Genomic DNA, 18,248 nt, shown 5'->3' with positions numbered 1-18,248 from the left:
CACCTCTGTCCTCACAACCTGAAATGAGAATTTACCTTCATTTCATCGTCCCTGTGCGTGCAAAGGGACGTGTCTTTGTTATGCCCCAAAAAAGCCTTTCACCCCTTGGTTAGCACGAGCCAGCTTTGAAGGTCTCTTCAGCCTTATCTTTCCCTTGGATCTTAACTGACTGTGGTTCATCTTCCCCGGGCTCACCACGGCAGGTCCAGGTGCGTGGAGCCTGCACAACCTCGGTGTGCCCCAGGGCGGTTTAACTGCTCAAGTACGTCCCGTATTTTTCTCTGAAAACCCCTAACCGGTGGTGTTCTTTGGAAGAGCCAAGAAGCAATCTTTGTGAAACCGCGGTGGAAGTTTTTGCATTTTTTACGTGCTGTGCTCCTTCAGGAGTAGCACACGCCTTCCCCTGCCCGGGCATGCCAGGGTGCGAGGGCAGCTCTGGCAGAGCAATGGCTCTGGTGTCCTTCAGCACTCGCCTCCACAAAGGGTTTGGGTCTGGGCTTTTAAGGATAACCCAGTGCGGCAGCTGAAACTGTATTTAGATGATGTACTTTTCACCTCTAAAATTCTGGGTTTGTGAGGAGTTGGGCCCCAAGCGCACAGCTGCTCTCCACCATTTCCCAGACACGACTTCAGATTGCACAACGGCAGTGTGGGGATGTCAACAATTTATTCTAATCCCTTGCGGACTTCCCAAACTTCCACAACCGAAGTCTGTTTCAACACGCTTTCTGCTCAGAGGAGGCAAAGTCGCAGATGGGACCAGGTTGGGAAAACAAGCGTGCTTGCGAAACGCCCTGCAAGTCCCCGGGGAGGCGCGCGACTGGGCGCACGGGGCAGGAGGCACCCCTCAGGACGTGCCGCCAGCCCTCCGCAGCGCCTGAGCTTCGGTGCCTGTCAGCAGGTCCCAGGCTGCGGCGAGCACTGCGGGCTGCCTGTAAACGATGTGGCTGGGGGGGGGATTATTGGATCAGCTGGGGTCATTTTCTGCATGACACAGACAGAAAAACACCGCTTGGTAGTTCTTGCCGAGGGCTGTAAACTTTGGGATCAGGCACGTTCAATTCCTTGGGCTGAGCGTGTGGCACGATGTGGGCTGCCGTGGCGTCAGCTTCGTGCAGCCTGACCCCCGTCCCCTTGAGCTGCCTCAAATGAAAACCGAGGGGCACCTGGTTTGTCTGAATATTGTCTGAACCCTAACTCTGTGGGGACACCGGACCTGGAGGAGGGGGACTTGTGCACGAGGGCCCACCCAGAACATCGCCCCGAGCAAGGTTGCTGGTGACCATCTCCATCCTCTTAAACAGCAGCCCTTGGGGACATGCCCGCCTCACGCCGATAACGCTTTTGTCTCTGCCTTGCAGTGCCCAACGGGATAAACCATTCCCCCCCGACGCTCAATGGGGCACCGTCCCCACCCCAGCGGTTTAGCAACGGCCCTGCCTCCTCCTCCTCCTCCTCCCTGACGAACCAGCAGCTCCCAGCCACGTGCGGCGCCCGGCAGCTCAGCAAGCTGAAGCGCTTCCTCACCACCCTGCAGCAGTTTGGCAATGACATTTCTCCAGAGATCGGGGAGAAGGTCCGGACCCTCGTCCTGGCCTTAGTGGTAAGCACCACCAAGCACAGCCCTGCGAAGCCGCAGAGCGGCCGCGGGGGCTTTGCTGTGGCAAAAGCATCGTAGTGATGGGATCCTGGCAGCTGCCACGTGCCGGCATTGCACAACCGTGTGTGTCTTTACAAGCGGGGCTGTTGACTAAGCACGACTCTGCAATGTTTATGCTTTCTGGTAAACTCGCTGACTTTTTTTTTTTTCTTGTCTTCAGTGGGTTTCAAAAGCTATTTGGCCAGTTGCGCTGCTTTGACATGAGCCCGGCTGCAGCTGAGCTTAAGGAAACCTAGAAGATTTTGGGCTGAACTTGATTACAAAAGCTGCGTGCCTGGGGCTTTTTGCCATCCTCGCTGGATGTGGTTTGCTGTTGTGGGTGAAACTTCCACACAGTTCAGAGGAGACTGTAGTTTTCTACTAGGGAAACATTTTATTCCTTGCACCCTATAAGCCTAGAGTAGAAGGGATTTACGACTTCTGGAAAATTGGTAGTTGAAAGTTGAAAGCCGCTCTGTCTGAAAGCACCTCTGACTGCAAACCAATGGCTTGTGCGCTCTTTTGAAAAAGCCCCGTTGTGGGTAACTGGTGAGCCTGTCATGCCCAGGGCCCCATCCTATTTCCTGTAGCTCCACAGTACGTTGTGGGGGCGTTGAAAGCACATCTTTCTGAGGGGAAAGAGGGTGATGCTGAATTCTGGGGCTTCTGGAAAGGCCGTGTGGGGTTAGTGTCTGCGTCTACTCCTTTACAGAAGTCCAGTTTGAAGTCTGGAGTGTGTGGAGAACATCATGATGCTTTAAGCATTTCAGTTCTGATATGCAGTGCTGAGCACAGTGTGTATTTAATGGGCTTCTTTCCTCTTTATGGGCTGTCCCGCACAGCTTAACACAGCCCCACCAGCACTGCAGAGTTAACTATTGCCGAGGTCTGTAGGAGATGGGAAATGTGCTACTGCAGCTGGAGGCCTCAGCTTCTGATATTCTGCTGCTTCGCCTGCATTAACAAAGAAATCGGTGGCTGTGCAAACTGTCATTCAGTCATGTTTGTATTTAGGACAGTCTGAAGGTGCAAAGACAGAAAGGGGCTTGGTAAATCCCATTTCAATGCAATACCTGAGATTTGCAATACCTGAGATCGGTGGTGGTGCGTGCCTGCACAAACAGTAGACGTATAGCCTCCTGCCTCTTTGCATCTTCGGAGAGCTGAAAGCGTCCTTCAGAAAAGAAAAGAATGGGTCTTGCTGCAGGATTGTATCTAAGACTTGCAGATTCACAAATTCGCTGGTAGAAATGGCTGTGCAATCCCCATGCAAGCCTAGCCAAGGGCCTGGAGCACAGCACCATGCCACCTGCCCAGCTGCACCATCACCCAGCACAGCTCCTGAGCTGGCCTCTGCTTTTTGGCAGGCTTGCTCTTGAGGCTCAGTGCACAGCAAATGGGGCTGGACTGCAGGCATGGAGTATTTCTGCTTCCCAGATTGGCAAGGGCAGAACAAACGTGGGGTTGTATGCAGCCTCGGGTTTTCACGGAACTTGAGCACGGGATGCAAAATGCTGCCTCTGAAAGAAGGCGGGCCTGTATATTTCTGTGGATGTAAGGTAGTATCTTAGCTTACCACTTTGGAAAGGAAATTAAAAGCTGTTCAGGTTCCTCTGCTCATCATTCTCACCCCTGACAGCAATTACTGCTGCAGGGACGAGCTTTGTATGTGCAGCGTATCAAATGCTGCTTGTCCAGGGAGCGCACAGCCTAAACAGCCTTGGGGGAGCCCGTGCCACTGGGGTGAGCAGCAGGCTGGCGGTGACTTTGTGGATGGCAGGTAGGTTGGATGAGCTGAGCTGGAAGGGAGGAAGGAAGGGAAGGAGAGCAGCTCAGAGCAGCTGGAGCCACTGCCTGGCTCCCCTGGCCTGCCCCAGGCCACCTGGCCAGGGTGCAGGAGGTGGCAGCTGGGTCCCGCTGCCTCCGGAGCAGGTCCCTGCCTCCCTCCCCAGAGCTGGGAGCGCCTGGCTGTGTGCCACGTTCACCCCTTGCCTGGTGCGGTAGATCTTTCTGCTCCATTGACCTGAGTCTTTTTGGCTGTGCTAGGCGGGATCCGATGCAAACGTTGTCAGTCCTGTCATGGCAGATGCAGTCTCCCTTCCAGTTCTGTTCATTTTGAGCTGTTTCCCAAGTGTCTAAAAATAAGAACAAATTGTCATTTCATTTCTTAATTTCTTTTCTCAGAACTCAACGGTGACAATTGAGGAATTTCACTGCAAGCTGCAAGAGGCGACGAACTTCCCCCTAAGGCCATTTGTGATCCCCTTTCTGAAGGTGACAGTGAGCTGATGGGGCTTGCTAACAATTTGTGTGTTGGTCTGTGCTACTTGGCAGCGTGTCACTACTAGCTCTCATTTCAAGCATCAGAACAATTTCGTTGAAGTCCAAGACAGACTGCGCAGACCGTAGCGATCGCCATGTGCGACTGGCTCATGGGAAGCTAACGTTGTAATGAGTGCCACATATGTCTGCTTGTGTGTCAGGGATAAGTGAGACAAACCAAGCTCCATGCTGCACCTTCTGATCCCACAATCTTATTTGCCAGTGCTCAGACCTAGAATATTTGGGGTGTTGGCATACGGAGCGTGCCTGGAGCAGCTAGATGCTGGAAGCACGCAGCGCTTCCCCCAGCGCTTTGTTTTCACGTGCGCCAGCTTCGGGTCGTGCTCAGCCCTTGAGAACGCGCAGGTAGATCTGCACGGTGCGGGCATCCCGGGAGGGAACACACTGAGCGGGGCCCAGGCTTCATCCTTTATTGCTCTGAGGGGTTTTGTGTGTGGAGCAAATGCCTGTGCAGCCCGCGTGAAGCAGAGCTCTGCCTGTTTTCCAGGCCAACCTCCCTCTGCTCCAGCGCGAGCTGCTGCACTGCGCCCGGGCTGCCAAGCAGACGCCGTCCCAGTACCTGGCGCAGCACGAGCACATCCTGCTGAACACCACCACCGCCTCCCCAGCCGACTCCTCCGAGCTGCTGATCGAGGTCAACGGCAACGGGAAGAGGCACAGCCCGGACAGGTAAGAAGAGCCTTTCGCACTGCCAAGTTCCTGAGGACGTGGTTTTTGTCAGCAGCAAAGGTGAAACAAAATTTGAAGTGGTGTCCAGGGCCAAACCATAAGATCTTAGCGCTCCTAACAGCTATGTTAACAAGACGGTGCTGACTATCTGTGGCTGTAGCTTCCCCTCACAGTACTCCTGCATTGAGAACTCAGCTAGGGAACCTTTCTGAGGGCTTTCAGGCAGATTCTGTCCCAGAGGGACTAGTTCAGTAGATGGTCACTGAAATGCCTGGGCTGGAAAGGTGGAGAGCGGCGGCGCTGTCAGCGCTAGGAGGGATACAGCTCATTTTCACTACTTTTATTCCAAGAAAAAGTCGTTATGTAATTATGTGGAGCACACATCAAATTTATAAAAACTGTGAAATCTTAATTTGGTCATGCCTGGAAAGATGAATCACAACACTCAGGCATTTTGAACTTTTTTTTTAACGAGGTCATTTCGTGGATTTGTTCCCAAGTTGAGCATGTTTGTTTTAGCTTCCTGCTTTTACCTCCCAGTAAAACCATCATTGCCCAAAATCTGCATCTTTCCCTTTCTGAGCACGCTGATGCGGTGCTAACGAATCCTGTCTGTCGGTGTGGTTGCAGAAGAGAAGACAACAGTTTCGAGAGAGAGACGCTGCCGACGGAGCCTCCGGCCAAGCGGGTGTGCACCATCAGCCCCGCGCCGCGGCACAGCCCGGCCCTCAGCATCCCCCTGATGAACCCCGGCGGGCAGTTCCACCCCACCCCGCCGCCCCTCCAGCACTACACCTTGGAAGACATCGCCACCTCCCATCTCTACAGGGACCCCAGCAAGATGTTGGAGCACAGGGAGATTCGGGACAGGCACAGCAGCCTCGGTGAGAGGGTCTGACGGGCTTTCCGTTGTAGGAGCTGCGAGGTCCAGCAGTGGAGCTGAGGTGTCTGTCCCTGGTTGGCCCCTGCTCAGCCACTCACCTAAAGCTGTGCAATTCCAGGCACATCCCCAACAGAAGGATGAGAGTAGGGAATTCAGAGAAAACATCTAACATTGAAAGGTTTGAAACAGGAAGAATGAGAGGCAGAGTTGCTGTTTCCCTCTGTATGTATAAAGGGTGGAGCCACCGAGGATGAGGAGGAAGGACCTGGTGTTTGTGTTGAGTGTAGCCAACCCGGCAGGCAAAGACAAAGACCATGGAAACAGAACTGAACTTTTCAGAGGTGACTCAGCCAGGAGATGTGTGAAGCCTGGAGAGAACAGAGCTTGACCGCCTCCTCTGTCCCCAGCCCTGCTGGGGATGTGTAGGTGAGCTCTCTCTTTCCAACAGGGCAGCCTGAATCATGAGCTCTGAGCTCCTACGGCTTTATAAAAAGGGAACTGCCCTCCCAAGCGAGTCAGGTCCAGACCTGTGAGGGGACTGTAGCACTTTTGAGATGGTGACACAAGCAGGGGTAAAAGCACCAGTACGCAATTAGCCTCCTCTTTGAGAAGTGTTTAAAATTGCAGCTATACATGGTTAGAAATACAGCTCTGTTTGTTGCTTCAGGGCCACATTACCTCTCCAGCTCTGAAAGCACTTGGTCTGTCTAACCACTGTTCTGGCTGTGGTTTGTTGCAGGTTTGAATGGAGGGTACCAGGACGAGCTGGTGGACCACCGCTTAACAGAGAGAGAGTGGGCTGATGAGTGGAAGCATCTGGATCATGTAAGGAACATTGGGAGCTGTGGGAAGCTCTGTAGGACACAACCCAGCACTCACCTGCCCCAGTCTGTGATTTTCTTCTTGTTGGTACCATATCCAGGCTTTCCAAGTAGATGAACAAGCCACCACAGGAAGGTCGATGGTGGGAAGGGCAGATAGGAGCAGTAGCAGTTTCCTGGTATTTTTCTTCTGCCCATGGTCAGTGAAAGCCAAACCCAGTCTGGACTCAGTGCTTGACCTGGGGAGTTTCTCCTTTAGAGCATGGCTGTCAGAGCAATCAAGCCCAACCGTGTCCCTGCAAAGGTCTTTTCTGCAGCTGCCCAGGCCAGCACTGTACCAACAAGCATGCAGATGTGTTATGTGCAGCAAATATATGGAATTTGCAGAATAACCAACCCCATCATTATTTTTTAAAAGCTTTTTTTCCTGGGTTGCCAGCCTTTTATGGGTCACAGCTGGGTATGGACAACACTTGGTACTTCTGGCAGAGTCTCTGCAGAGCCTGTTGTTCTGCACCGAGTAAGGCTGCTGGTCCAAGCTCTTCACTGGAGCGTTTTCCCTACAGAGAGGGGATTGAAATTCAGCTTTAATCACAAATGCAGAGGGACCCCATGCTTGCTTATATCCAAAAGCTGATGTTTTGTGTGGGTGTCAAGTCCCATAGCTGAATATTGTGAGTTGGGATGTGGCTGTAGAGAGCTGGTACCAAGCCCAATTCCTCTAGGTCAGAGACAGAGGTGTCATAAAAGTCATGAAAACCTGTCCCCCAGCCAATAGTGCGTTGCATGGACACACTATTCCCTTAGCAAAAGGGTTTGTTCTTGCCTCCACCTTTAGGAGCAGGGCTCTAAAGGTGTTCAGCCACACCTGATGTTGACCAAAGCCAAACGGTGTGGGTGTGACCACCTCCTTCCCAGCTCGTGCTGTGTCCAGGCTCACCTTCACTCCATGCACGGGTACGGGACCCACTGCACCTGCCTGGTTGGGTGCTGCTCCCTCTGGAACACGGCGCTCAGAGCCCGTTCCTCTGCAGAGACTCGCGTTTCACCTTCCTGGCACAGCCCCCCGGGTACCTCCAACAAGAAATCCCGGAGCAGCCCTCGTCGGCAGGCGGAAAAACTGAAAGCTCGTCCTTCCCTGCAGGCGCTGAACTGCATCATGGAGATGGTGGAGAAGACGAGGCGCTCCATGGCGGTGCTGCGGCGCTGCCAGGAGGCAGACCGGGAGGAGCTCAACTACTGGAAGAGGCGCTGCAGCGAGACGGCCGAGACGCGCAAGGCGGGCAGCGAGCTCGTCTCGAGGCAGCACAGCCCCAGCAGCTCCGACTCCATCGGCAGCGGTAAGCGCTGCCCCCGGCCCCGCCGCGAGTGGCACGCGGTGCCAGGCTTCGCGGGAGGGCGGAACGCTGTACGAGGAAAAGCCTTTTTCTTTAAAAATGATCTCTTTAAGGTAGTTGTCTAATTATGGCAAAGCTATACTAAGCATAAAGAGACTGCAATAAATTCAAAATGTAATACAAATTAATCACAGATTGGTTTGGGTTGGAAGGGGCCCCTGCCATGGGCACGGACCCCTCCCACCAGCCCCGGCTGCCCCCAGCCCCATCCAGTGCGACCTTGGGCACCGCCAGGGATGGGGCAGCCACAGCTCCTCGGGGCCGCCTGGGCCAGGGCCTCACCGCCCTCCTCATGAAAAATTTCTTCCTTTTACCCGGTCTAAATCCCCTCTTTTGGTTTAAAACCATTGCCACTTGGCCCTGTCATTACATGCCCTAGTAAAAAGACTTTCTCCGTCTCTCTTCTTCACCTCCTTTACACATTGCAAGTCAAGCTTTCTCAGTTTCTAGAAAGAAAAGGCCCACCTTTATGCCTTTCGCTAACATTTCTTAATACCTGCTATACAGAAGAAAACAAAAGAATATATGTGAATTTTTAATTTCAAAAGATTCCATTTTAATTGTAAACTTTTTAATTTACAAAAAAAAAAAAGGCTAATGATTTCTTCTTTCCAGCATGGTGACCGAATGCTGGCTCTAAAACTCTTTAGACTGATAATGAGTTGTTAAATAGAACATACTGAAAAGATCAGCTTGACTTCCCTTAACGAAATTATAGGGAAAAACTCACGCTGGTAAATCACTTTCTGTGATAATTCATCTATCATCGTGGCAATTTTGAGCATTACCTTGTAGATGAAAAGCTGCCATTACTCTCCCCAGTCAAGAACACACAATTTTCACTGAAACCCAAACTATTTTTGACCTTGAAGAATTTAAAAAAAAGTCTTGATTAGTGCATAACTGTTCTCAAAGCTTTGAAGAGAGAGGAGTCATTGACCATGTGGGAGCTCCTGGATGAGCTCCTGGAACCAGCGCTTGCTGAAGTGTGAAGGCACTTTTTGGCAGCAGCTTCTGCTGGTGCTGGGAGAGCGTCTTCCTCGGCTGGGTTAGGTCAGCAGGTGCAGCTCGACACCAGGATCCTCCAAGGCTGAGAACCCAGCTGGGCAGGAAAAGTTGTTGGTTTCCTTCCTCTTCTGCTTCCAGCCTGTCTTGCATAAAGGATTTTAAAGGGCAGGACCTGCTAATTCTGAAAATACTGAAGGCTGGTGTAAGAGCTACTACTACCTGTAGTTCAAGTTATTAATGCTTTTTTTTTTTTTCAATCACGAGTCAATTACCTTCATTGCAACTGAATATTTTTCCCCCTCCAATATGCAAGGGCTTTTTACCCTTCACAAAATCCAAGCCTGACGTGCTGATTTTATGCATTTGGATGGTAATTCTAATCTCCATCCAAAAGCATTTGCTGCAAGTGCTGGAAAAAAAAATCTCATTCATTCAGTAATGAAAATACATGTTTTCTAACAATAATAATAAATGCCAAACTCAAAATGTCAACTTGATGTAATACAAACAAGTTGAATATGTTACATAAGGAGAGTGAATCTTCCTGCATGTCAAAAGAGCACATTTGAATGAATTTGGGTCCAGCTTAGATTTAGCTGCAGTTGAACAAGTTTTGATAGTTCTCAGGCAGTGAGAATGAGTATTTCATAGGAAAACAATAACAAGTACATGAGCAAAAGCAACTAAAATAGAATATGTTAATGAGCATTTGCTGTTTGCAGCTTTAAATCTTAATTTACCCTTAGGGTTTTAACTCAGTTTGATTTCAGTCATAGCACTTCTAAACAGAAGCAACAGGGAGGATTGTGTATGTGGAAACTTCAGTGTGGGAGCAAGTGCGTAAATGGAAGGAAGAATAAATTAAAAAAAAAAATCCTGCTTCTAAATCAGCCCTTGCCCTGCTTTGGGAGTATCATGCAGATCTGAATTTCAGATTTGAAATTATGAATGGCTTTTAAAGTTTCACTGAAAGAAGGTAACTTAATTTTTGGTTAAAAATAAATAAATTCTGCAATAGCTTGAAGGCTTCTTTTAGAACAATTCTAGAACTGTGAAGAGCGTAGAGGACAAGAAAAGCGTGCAGAGCTTGAGGTCAGGGAGAGGGGAACCAAGCGCGCCGGGCTCCAGCCGATTGCTGAGGGTAGGGACCCAAGGAGCACAGCCAGCCTCTAGCCCTCCAGCACCGGTGTGTAGCACAGCCTGGATACTTGCAGCCCCGTGCTGCTGAAGGTGATAACATTTCTGGTTTTATCGGGAGCCTTGTTGATGTTTTCTCCCTTCCCGGGAACCCGGAGCCAATTTCCAAACTGTCGCTGTTGAGAGAAGGTGCAGCTAAATGTCAGGAAGCTTCCCCGGGCGCGCTGCAGACTGCCACGAGCTTAAATAACCTCACAGCCCTTGACATGAATCAGCTTTCGTTCTGCCAGTGCCATCTGACCCTTCAGAAAGTTCCTCTGAAGTGTTAAAAAAAGGGATGCGGATAGAAGACAGTACCAGGTTTCTGCAGCCTGTGTTTAGATCCTCATATGAGTGTCCCCATCTGTCACGTTGGCTCCCTGGGGGCGTACGGGTGCTGGGGAATGTATACACCTCTCACTGCAAGAGAGCTTGCAGGACGCTTTGTCCATCGAGTCGAGTCTTTGAATTGCCCCTGGGAATGGAAAGTGCTGCCTTTAATGTAAACTGCTGCTCCTATAGATTGATGTTCCAAGCCAGTGGGCAGTGCAGATGTTTGATGGCATATATTTATAAGCATTGCTTGTTGTTATAAAGTACCAGGAGATGGAAATGGGTTATACTGCATCATAAATTATGCAGGGCGCTAATTAAATGTTGTAATTTATCATCTAAGTGTTTGATGAATGGCCCTAACTGTAGGAATCCTTTGTTTCAAGTTTTAGCCTGTTAACCCTACCCTGCCTGGCCGATGTCTGTGCCAGGTCCCCAGACGCAGCCGGGCATTCCCCAGCCACCCCGCGGCCGGCAGTGGGCCGGGATGAGGCTCTGCCAACCTTTCCTCTGTCCCTTATTCCAGCAGATTCGTTGCGGGAGTTCAGCAGCAGGTCGGGAACGGGCTACGTCACCGAAGAGATATGGAAAAAAGCTGGTAAGTGTTTGTTAGGAACCTTGGCAAGGGATGCTGCCAGATCGTTTGAGGTAAACACAGATGCTGCACGTCGCTCCGCAGCAACTGGAGAAGCCCAGCTGCAGGAAAGCCCCAGGCTGTGCACATCTGGCTGCCCGCTCCCCCGGCCCCGGCTTTGCCAAGGGTGCTCCTTCGTACGGTGTCGGCGGAGAGCCCGCGGGGCCGAGCCCGGCTCTGCTGTTCGCGGGAGCAGCCGTGGCAGCGGCGCCAACCGAGCCCCTTGTCCCCCACCCGCGGGTGTCCCAAATCTAGAGGGGACGCGGCACAGCAGCTCCGTGCCCCCCTCGTGCCCAGGCTGGCGTCCCCCCGTGGCTCGGGCAGGCTGCTGAGGCTGCTGTTCCCTTCCAGAAGAAGCCGTGAACGAGGTGAAGCGCCAGGCCATGTCGGAGGTGCAGAAGGCCGTGGCGGAGGCCGAGCAGAAGGCCTTTGAGATGATTGCCTCCGAGAGGGCTCGCATGGAGCAGACCATTGCGGACGCCAAGCGCCAGGCTACTGAGGACGCTTTCCTTGTGATCAACGAACAGGAGGAGTCTACAGAGGTACGGTGCCAGGGCCGGTCCAGCTGCGGGGACGTCCCCAGCGGGGAGTTTCAGGGACTCACCAAGGCCCTGAGTCCTGCCCAGGGATGGCTTGGAGCCTGCAGGTCCCCATCCCTTTTCCCTTTTAAAAGCCTCTCTCCAGTCAGTAACTAAAAGGATGCATTGATACTGTAAAAAAGAAAACTTTAGCTTTTGTTTTATTGGCAGAGGAATCAGCCTAAACTGATTCCCCTCTGGAGGAGCCTCTGGCACCCTTGGGCGCAGTGCGGTTGTGTGAGGGCACAGCTGGGCACCGGTAGCTGGACCCAGGGTAGCCACCAGGGATTTCTGTGCACTTAGAGAGCAAAGAGAAAAGGGTGCTGGTGGGTACGGCTTGCCACTTTGCTCAGAAATCTGCTGCTGTGGAGTACCTGATGGGCGCAGATAAGGAATTGCAGTTTGCAGGCTTTAGAACAGTGCAGGGTAGAAACTGGGTTGGAGTTACCCATTTCTCGATGGTCTGTAATCACACCCTGCGTTGGTGCTGACCAGCGTGGTGGATACATGCTGCCTTGGACCTTGTCGGTTTGTTAGCTCACCAAAGACGTGCCCGGGCAGCGTGTGTTAGCTTCTCTCCAGAAACAGGCTCTGCAGTGCTCTTGCTCCTCTGATCCCATGAGATCAGGGAGAAACCTGCATGTGGGACAGCTGTCCCTGCCCTGCAGAGGGCTGGTAACACCTAACGAGGTTTTTGCATCTCAGAAAAGAACGGATGGCTCCTGGTTTGTCATAGCCAGCGACACCTGCTGAGTGGGTGTCTCAGGGAATTCCTTTCCACCCCTCAGTCATTAATTATTACTCTCACTGTTCTTTAACTGGAAACACATTTCATTAGGCTTTGGAGATCTCAGCTGGACTGAGCACAAATTGCTCGGTTAATTCCTACGCTGCGATGTCACAGCCACTTGTGGCTGGCTTATTGCTTTCATTTCTCTGCACAAACACTTTGGGCTTCGCCTCTGTTTCTGCTGACCAAAAATCTGATGGGACCGAGGGCTTCGTGTCGCTTCAGGCCACGTGGGCAGCGAGTCCGGTTCCCTTCTCCCGCGGGGTTCGGGACGCTCTGGTCACCCCACACGGCAGGAGCCATGTAAGCATCAGGTGTTATTCCAGCAGTGGACATGCTGTGATGCTTCCCGTTAAATCACTGAAGGAGAAATGTGGCAGTCAGTAAACACACGATGGGAGTGGGTGGAACTGCTCGGGAAGAAATGAGATAAGCAATGATCTTTCTGTAGGGGAATACCAGAGGAGCGTCCTCCTCCTGTCTGCCCATCCCCCTCGCGGTGCTGCTGCACAGGGGGGTGGGAGCAGTGCAGGGCCTTGGGAGCTGAGTGAACACCCCGTGAGCCCCATGTCCCTGGCCCATTTCACTGAGGGCCCTGTTGGCAAGCTGGCGTGTTCTGGCGTGCCGGGGAACCTCGGCAATACGACTGAAGCTGCTGCTCCGAGTGTGAACAGCCGCACAGCGGTGTCCCAGCTCTCCCAGTTACTGCAGGCTGCCGTGGGGCTTCTCCCGGTTGCGAGTCCTGCTTCTCCCAGCAGCTGCCCGCTCCCGACCAGCTCGCTCGGGCTCTTTGGCAGCCCCGAAGTCGCTGTGGGCGCAGACCCTGTCGGTGGGCGCGTGGGGCGCGCCGTGCCGCCCGCCTGCCCCAGCAGCCTTCCGCTCGCCTTCGTGGCAGCGGCGGCCGGCGAAATGTGCCCCGTTGGGCCGGGGTTGGAGAGGCCCGGGGCTCTGGCAGGGGCTGCTCTTTCACAGCTGAACCTGCCCTCCCAGTAGGCGTTTGCTAATGCACGGCTCCAGCTGCAGGGAAGCTAATCCTCCCGCTCCCCTCTTCGGAGCAGCTGCGGCCGCAGCTCCCGGCGCTGGCCCCCTGCCCCCGTGCTCGCGCCGAGCGGCTCGGGCTGCGAGCCCACCAGCTGACGCCTCGCCCGCCAGCCAGAGGGGCTTTGCTCCTCTTCCAGACTGAAGCCTGCGCGCTGGCAGCGCTTCCACCTGGCTGGGAGGCTTTCAAATGGGCTTTTTCTTTTCCAAATTAGCCGGCTCTGACCTCTTGTGCAGCTAGGCAGGGTGCAGAGCAAATGGTGCCTGTGCAGCGCTGTAATCCCCGCGGAGAGCGCTTGGCTGGGAGCGGTACCAAAATAGAGCTGCTTAAAACAGGAAATAAAAAGACCAAATAGCAGCATCTGTGGTGTGTTTTTCAGTCCTTGCCTGCTGTTTCCTGTGTGCGTTTGGGTGGATCTAGGGGAGAGGATGTGTGCAGTGCAGTCTGGCAGGCTTTTGTAGGGCAGAGGAGTAGGGGTTAGTACCCTTGGCAAAGGTCTGTGAAATAGCAAGATTTGATGGATTGCTCATCTTAACATTACTAAATCTGGGCCAGAGGGGGATGGACGTCCCCTCCAGAGCTGTCGAGTCAGCACTGTCCTACAGCTCTGGAAACTAAACCCGTTCTGAAGTGTGGTGTCTTGGGTCCTTTCAGAGTTGCTGGAACTGCGGCCGCAAGGCCAGCGAGACCTGCAGTGGCTGCAACATCGCCCGGTACTGCGGCTCCTTCTGCCAGCACAAGGACTGGGAGAGGCACCACCGGATCTGCGGCCAAAGCCTGCACAGCCAGAGCAAGCCGCTGGCTCTGCCCGCGGGGCGCTCCACAGCCGCCAAGGGCATCGACGGCGTGTCCAGCCCGGCCCTCGAGAAGACTTCGGCAGCCACGTCTCGATCCTCCACTCCAGCATCTGTGACAGCAATAGAAACGAACGGACTCTAAAAGGAAAGTTTTGGTTCAGTCCATTTGGTTAGTTTTCCCGATTTTTTTTTAAGTTGGAAAAAAAAAAAAAAACACCGCAGAAACTTCTGTCACTTGACACAATTGACAAATCCACGCCGCCTCCTCCAGAGCACCAGCACTTGGGCTTTGCCATCTCATTCTGCCTTTTTTCAGGCTCATAAAGGACTTGGGTCGGCCTCGCTCAAGGTGCCTCCGTGCTGCTCTCTCCAAAGGGTCGCCCCCAGAGCATCGTTTGGGACCCGGGGGAGGCCGGGCACTCGCTCGGGGGAACCTGGCCTCCATGGAGCTCCGGCAGGAAATGCTGAGCGAGCAGCGCCCAGCCAAGGAGCCCTGTTCTCAAGGGTCAAACATGCTCAGGCTCTTTTCCTGAGGTGTCTGAACTGCCTCCTCATTCAGCTACCTTTTTTCCATAATATGCATCTTTTCTTTTTTAATCTTGCGCCCAGACAACGGTTTCTCAGTTAGCCGTGCTGGCTCTTTGTTGCTTTGAACAGACCAGAGCCGATTTTCCAGCAAGAGCATCTCATTCTCTAGTGCAATGACAAACATGTAGCTGCTCGGGGATAGCTGAGCCTGCTTCTCTTCTCCTGCCTGCGGAGGGTGGTGGCTCCAGGCTGCAGAGGCTGAGGAGAGGACACGTCTGCTGAGGACAGCTCTAAACCAAATGTCAGTACCAGGGAAGTACAGCTGGTCACTTCTGGAGGGCCTGGTTTTAATCCCTTTCTGTAACTGGACAGGCAGTTGTGTGATTCTCGGGGTTGGACCTTTGCTGAGTGAAAAACATGCAGACCAAATCTGGATTCCTTGTGGGCAGTTATTGCTTTTTCCACCTGGCTACCATTATTTTGCTGTGCAGAAAGCATTTTTTCATTGCATGGAAGTTGTTGGTTTGAGAGTTACTGGTGGTGTTTTTAACCACAAAGATTGCAACGGGTTATTTATAGCCCATTCTCTCCCCGCACGTTGGCCAAACAAACGATGCAGGACTCGGCAGCTTGTGCTGGTTCTTACCCACCCTGGGGATCCCTGGCCCCACTGGAGGTGCGCGGGGACGCGCGGCCCTCCCGGGGGCCCCGTGCAGCTGCCCCCGCCTTGTCGGCACCCAACCCAAAACTGCGGGGTGCAGCAGGGACCCAGCACCGGCCTCAGGAGGCTGCTGTGGGAGAAGAGCCCCTGCTTCGGCGCGCAGGGAGGGCTCGGGGGCAGCCCGCGGAGCTCTGACCCGCGAACAGCTACAGCGGGGCGCCGGGCACGCAGCGGGGCTTGGCTCCGGCGCTTCCTTTGAGCTCTCCCCTCGGAGGCAGCACGGCTGATGGGAGGCATCGGAGCGTGCCCTCGGGGATGCGCACTGATTGCACATGCTGTGCGCAAATGGGATCTAGGAAGGCAGCTATTCAGCAAAGCTGTGTTTCCGTGACTGTTTTTGTATGATTGCTGGGTTGGAGCCCAATGAGGCAAGTAATTCCCAAATTATTTTTGATCACTTTTTCAATTGGAGGTGAATAATAGAGATGTAATGAACAGTCACCGAGTTTGCCGTGGTGTAGCTGTCTGCTGGCTGTCAGTGGTGTGCCCAGGGATAACCGAGTTACCCAGCGAACCAGCTTTGTCCCTCGGGGAACGTTGTTTTGGAAGCTGCTGTCAGGGGATAGAGTGGGTGAGTCCCGCATCGGCAAGGTTTTAGTTTGAAAAAAAAGCCACGAAGTCTCCTGGTTTTCACAAAAGCTCTCAAGTGGCCGCTGGGACTGTCCCGTGTCCGCAGCACAACGCACAAGAACTCGGCGCTGCCTCAGGTACCCAACACGGGGCTGCGGCGTCCCGGCGGTTCCCTGCAGCCCTGGCCGCACTCCGGGGGCCAGCGGGGGCCGAGCGCTGCCAGAGCGGCTGAGAAAGGAACGAGCGCGGTGCAGTGCTGGAGTAAATTGCTTGTAAATAGATTGTCTTCCATAATTCTCATGCAACTTTGGCTGTGTATTAAAATTAACCCCAGTGTAAATGAATGAAGTACTAACGGTCATGATTAGAACGATTGCTTTTTTAAAAAAAAAATTGTAATGATAAATGTGAAATTCAGACATGGGAAGAGGACTTGTTGGGTTGAGTTTTCTATTTTTTTTTTGACATTTAATTCTGTAATAGGAATTTGTTACTTCATTCCTGTGCATAACTTATTTAATGTACTGTATAAAGGAACCCAAACTGTTACAGATGTATTTAGTTTGTTCTACTCAAAAGTAGTCAATAAAAAGACTATATTCATCATACAGCTCCTCATTCCTCTTTCTTTAAAGGACCAGCGCTTTATGGCAGTGCCCAGGCAGCTGCTGGGGTTGCTGCAGGGGCGCAGGCAGAGCTGGACTTGAGTCGGCTGCTGGGGAACTTTGGTTCTCTTTCCAGCCACATTTAAGCACGGTCTTTCTGAGCACGTTGTTGTGTTGGGGCACCGAGGAGCCTGCAGCGTGCTGGGGGGGGGGGGGGGGGGAGCTTGCAGTGCCAACCCCTTGCCGCCTGCTCCCCAGCACCTGGGGGACAGTGGGGGGACCCCAGAGCCTGGCTCCTCTGTGTGGGGGGGCTCAGAGAACCAGCAGGGAGCAGCTCAGCAGTGCCCCCACCCTCCTGAAATAAATGCAGAACTCGGGGACAAAGCCTCCAAGTGCCCATGGCCGGGGGTGTCCTGGCAGCCGGGGGGGCCCTGGAGCATGGGGCTGCGGCCACAGGGGGCTGGCAGCAGGGTGGTGCCACTGAGGGTAAGCACCGGGCTGGGAAACGGGGCTGCCCAAAGCTGGGGGTGGCTGCACGTAGCCCCGGGCCCAGCAGGAGCAAAGTTAGCGCAGGAGCTGGCGCTTGGAGCTGCCCTGGGGCTGCTGGCTGCACTTTGCCTCGGGACGTGCCCTGGCTCTGCTCGTCCATCGGGGTGAGCAGCTCCAGCCCCCGACTTTCCCCTGGTCCCTTCCTGCACGGCTCCTGCAGGGGCTGTCCCCCTGCTCCCAGCAACCTGCTCCTGTGGCTGGGGCAATCAGGGGCCGTTGATGTAATTAGGCAAATGAGCAGGATGGGGCCCAGCTGGGAGCTAGGCCAGGCTGCGCACTCCCTACCTGCTTGGGCAGCAGTTGGGTTCGATGGCACAAGTGGGGCTTTGGGCTGCTGGGGCTGCAAGCTGGCAGCAGCTGCTGCTATTCCCCTGCTGGGGAAGGGTCTCGCTCTCTCCCGACCCCACCTCTGTGGCCAGGGATGAGCTGGGTCCCCTCCTGCGCCCCGTCCCAGCAGGGAGCCCCTGGCTGCTGCCACCCACCAGCACGGGGCGAATCCCCGCGGGTTTCGGGCCCATCGGTGACCCCCTGCAGCAGCGTGGCGGGGTGCTGGCGGGCAGCTCCCAGCCTCAGCCCTGCTCCTCGTAACCCCGACCCGTGCAGGGAGCCACCGCCCTTCGCATCCTACGCCCAGGGGGCTGCTCGTGCAGCCAGGCTGGCCCCAGTGACTCGCTGCATGTGTCTGCGTGGCCACGGCCGGCAGAGTCCCCCCCGACACGAGAGCTGCACCCCACTGCCCCTTCAGCCACAGGGTGAGTGCGTTTTAATAACTGCAACTGGGGACGGGGGAGAGCCGGTCAAATTCACGTTTCGCCGCATCTCTGGGGGTGCTGCTGGGTTGCAGCATCCCTCGGGGGGTGGGAAAAGAGGGGGGCTGGGGAGCACAGGGGGCAGGTACCCGCGTGTAGCTGGGCAGGGTGGCACGAGTACAGCGCTGCGTGTCCGGCTTGGGCACCGCACAGGTCCGTGACAGCAATGCCCAGCCCCCTGTGCCCTCGGTGTCACTTGTTCCACACCACGCACGGCAGCTCACGGCCTCCTGGCTCTGCAAGGCGAGGACGGGGTGGGCTTTGTGCTGCTCCAGCCCGAGGGGCTCTCCTGGCTCCTTGCACGCCCCGAGCCGCCCCGCTGGGCATTCAGCTGAACAGCTACAGCCGCTGCGTGTCGG

The 18,248-nt window shown here is 54.2% G+C and overlaps 1 protein-coding gene across 7 annotated transcripts in view; it reads left to right on the top strand.

Annotated features, from left to right (window-relative positions):
- The window catches only part of CBFA2T2 (CBFA2/RUNX1 partner transcriptional co-repressor 2), a 63,595-nt gene extending 47,062 nt beyond the window's left edge, over positions 1-16,533 (top strand). For 5 of the 7 annotated variants that reach the window (XM_080557871.1, XM_080557868.1, XM_080557873.1 and 2 more), the window contains exons 3-11: positions 1,362-1,603; positions 3,824-3,913; positions 4,470-4,651; positions 5,282-5,535; positions 6,274-6,359; positions 7,500-7,695; positions 10,796-10,867; positions 11,255-11,445; positions 13,965-16,533. In XM_080557871.1, coding sequence (XP_080413997.1) covers positions 1,362-1,603; positions 3,824-3,913; positions 4,470-4,651; positions 5,282-5,535; positions 6,274-6,359; positions 7,500-7,695; positions 10,796-10,867; positions 11,255-11,445; positions 13,965-14,249 — 1,598 coding nt within the window. In that variant the 3' untranslated portion in view covers positions 14,250-16,533. The remainder of the gene's footprint in view (positions 1-1,361; positions 1,604-3,823; positions 3,914-4,469; positions 4,652-5,281; positions 5,536-6,273; positions 6,360-7,499; positions 7,696-10,795; positions 10,868-11,254; positions 11,446-13,964) is intronic. The other 2 variants (XM_080557872.1, XM_080557869.1) reach the window with 1 other exon arrangement.
- Positions 16,534-18,248: the final 1,715 nt, after the last annotated feature.

This window comes from Anser brachyrhynchus, assembly GCF_964034855.1.
Source record: "Anser brachyrhynchus genome assembly, chromosome: 16".
Taxonomy (NCBI): Eukaryota; Metazoa; Chordata; class Aves; order Anseriformes; family Anatidae; genus Anser; species Anser brachyrhynchus.
The sequence above is the reverse complement of the archived record's forward strand: the minus strand, read 5'-3'. Positions and strand labels throughout refer to the sequence as shown.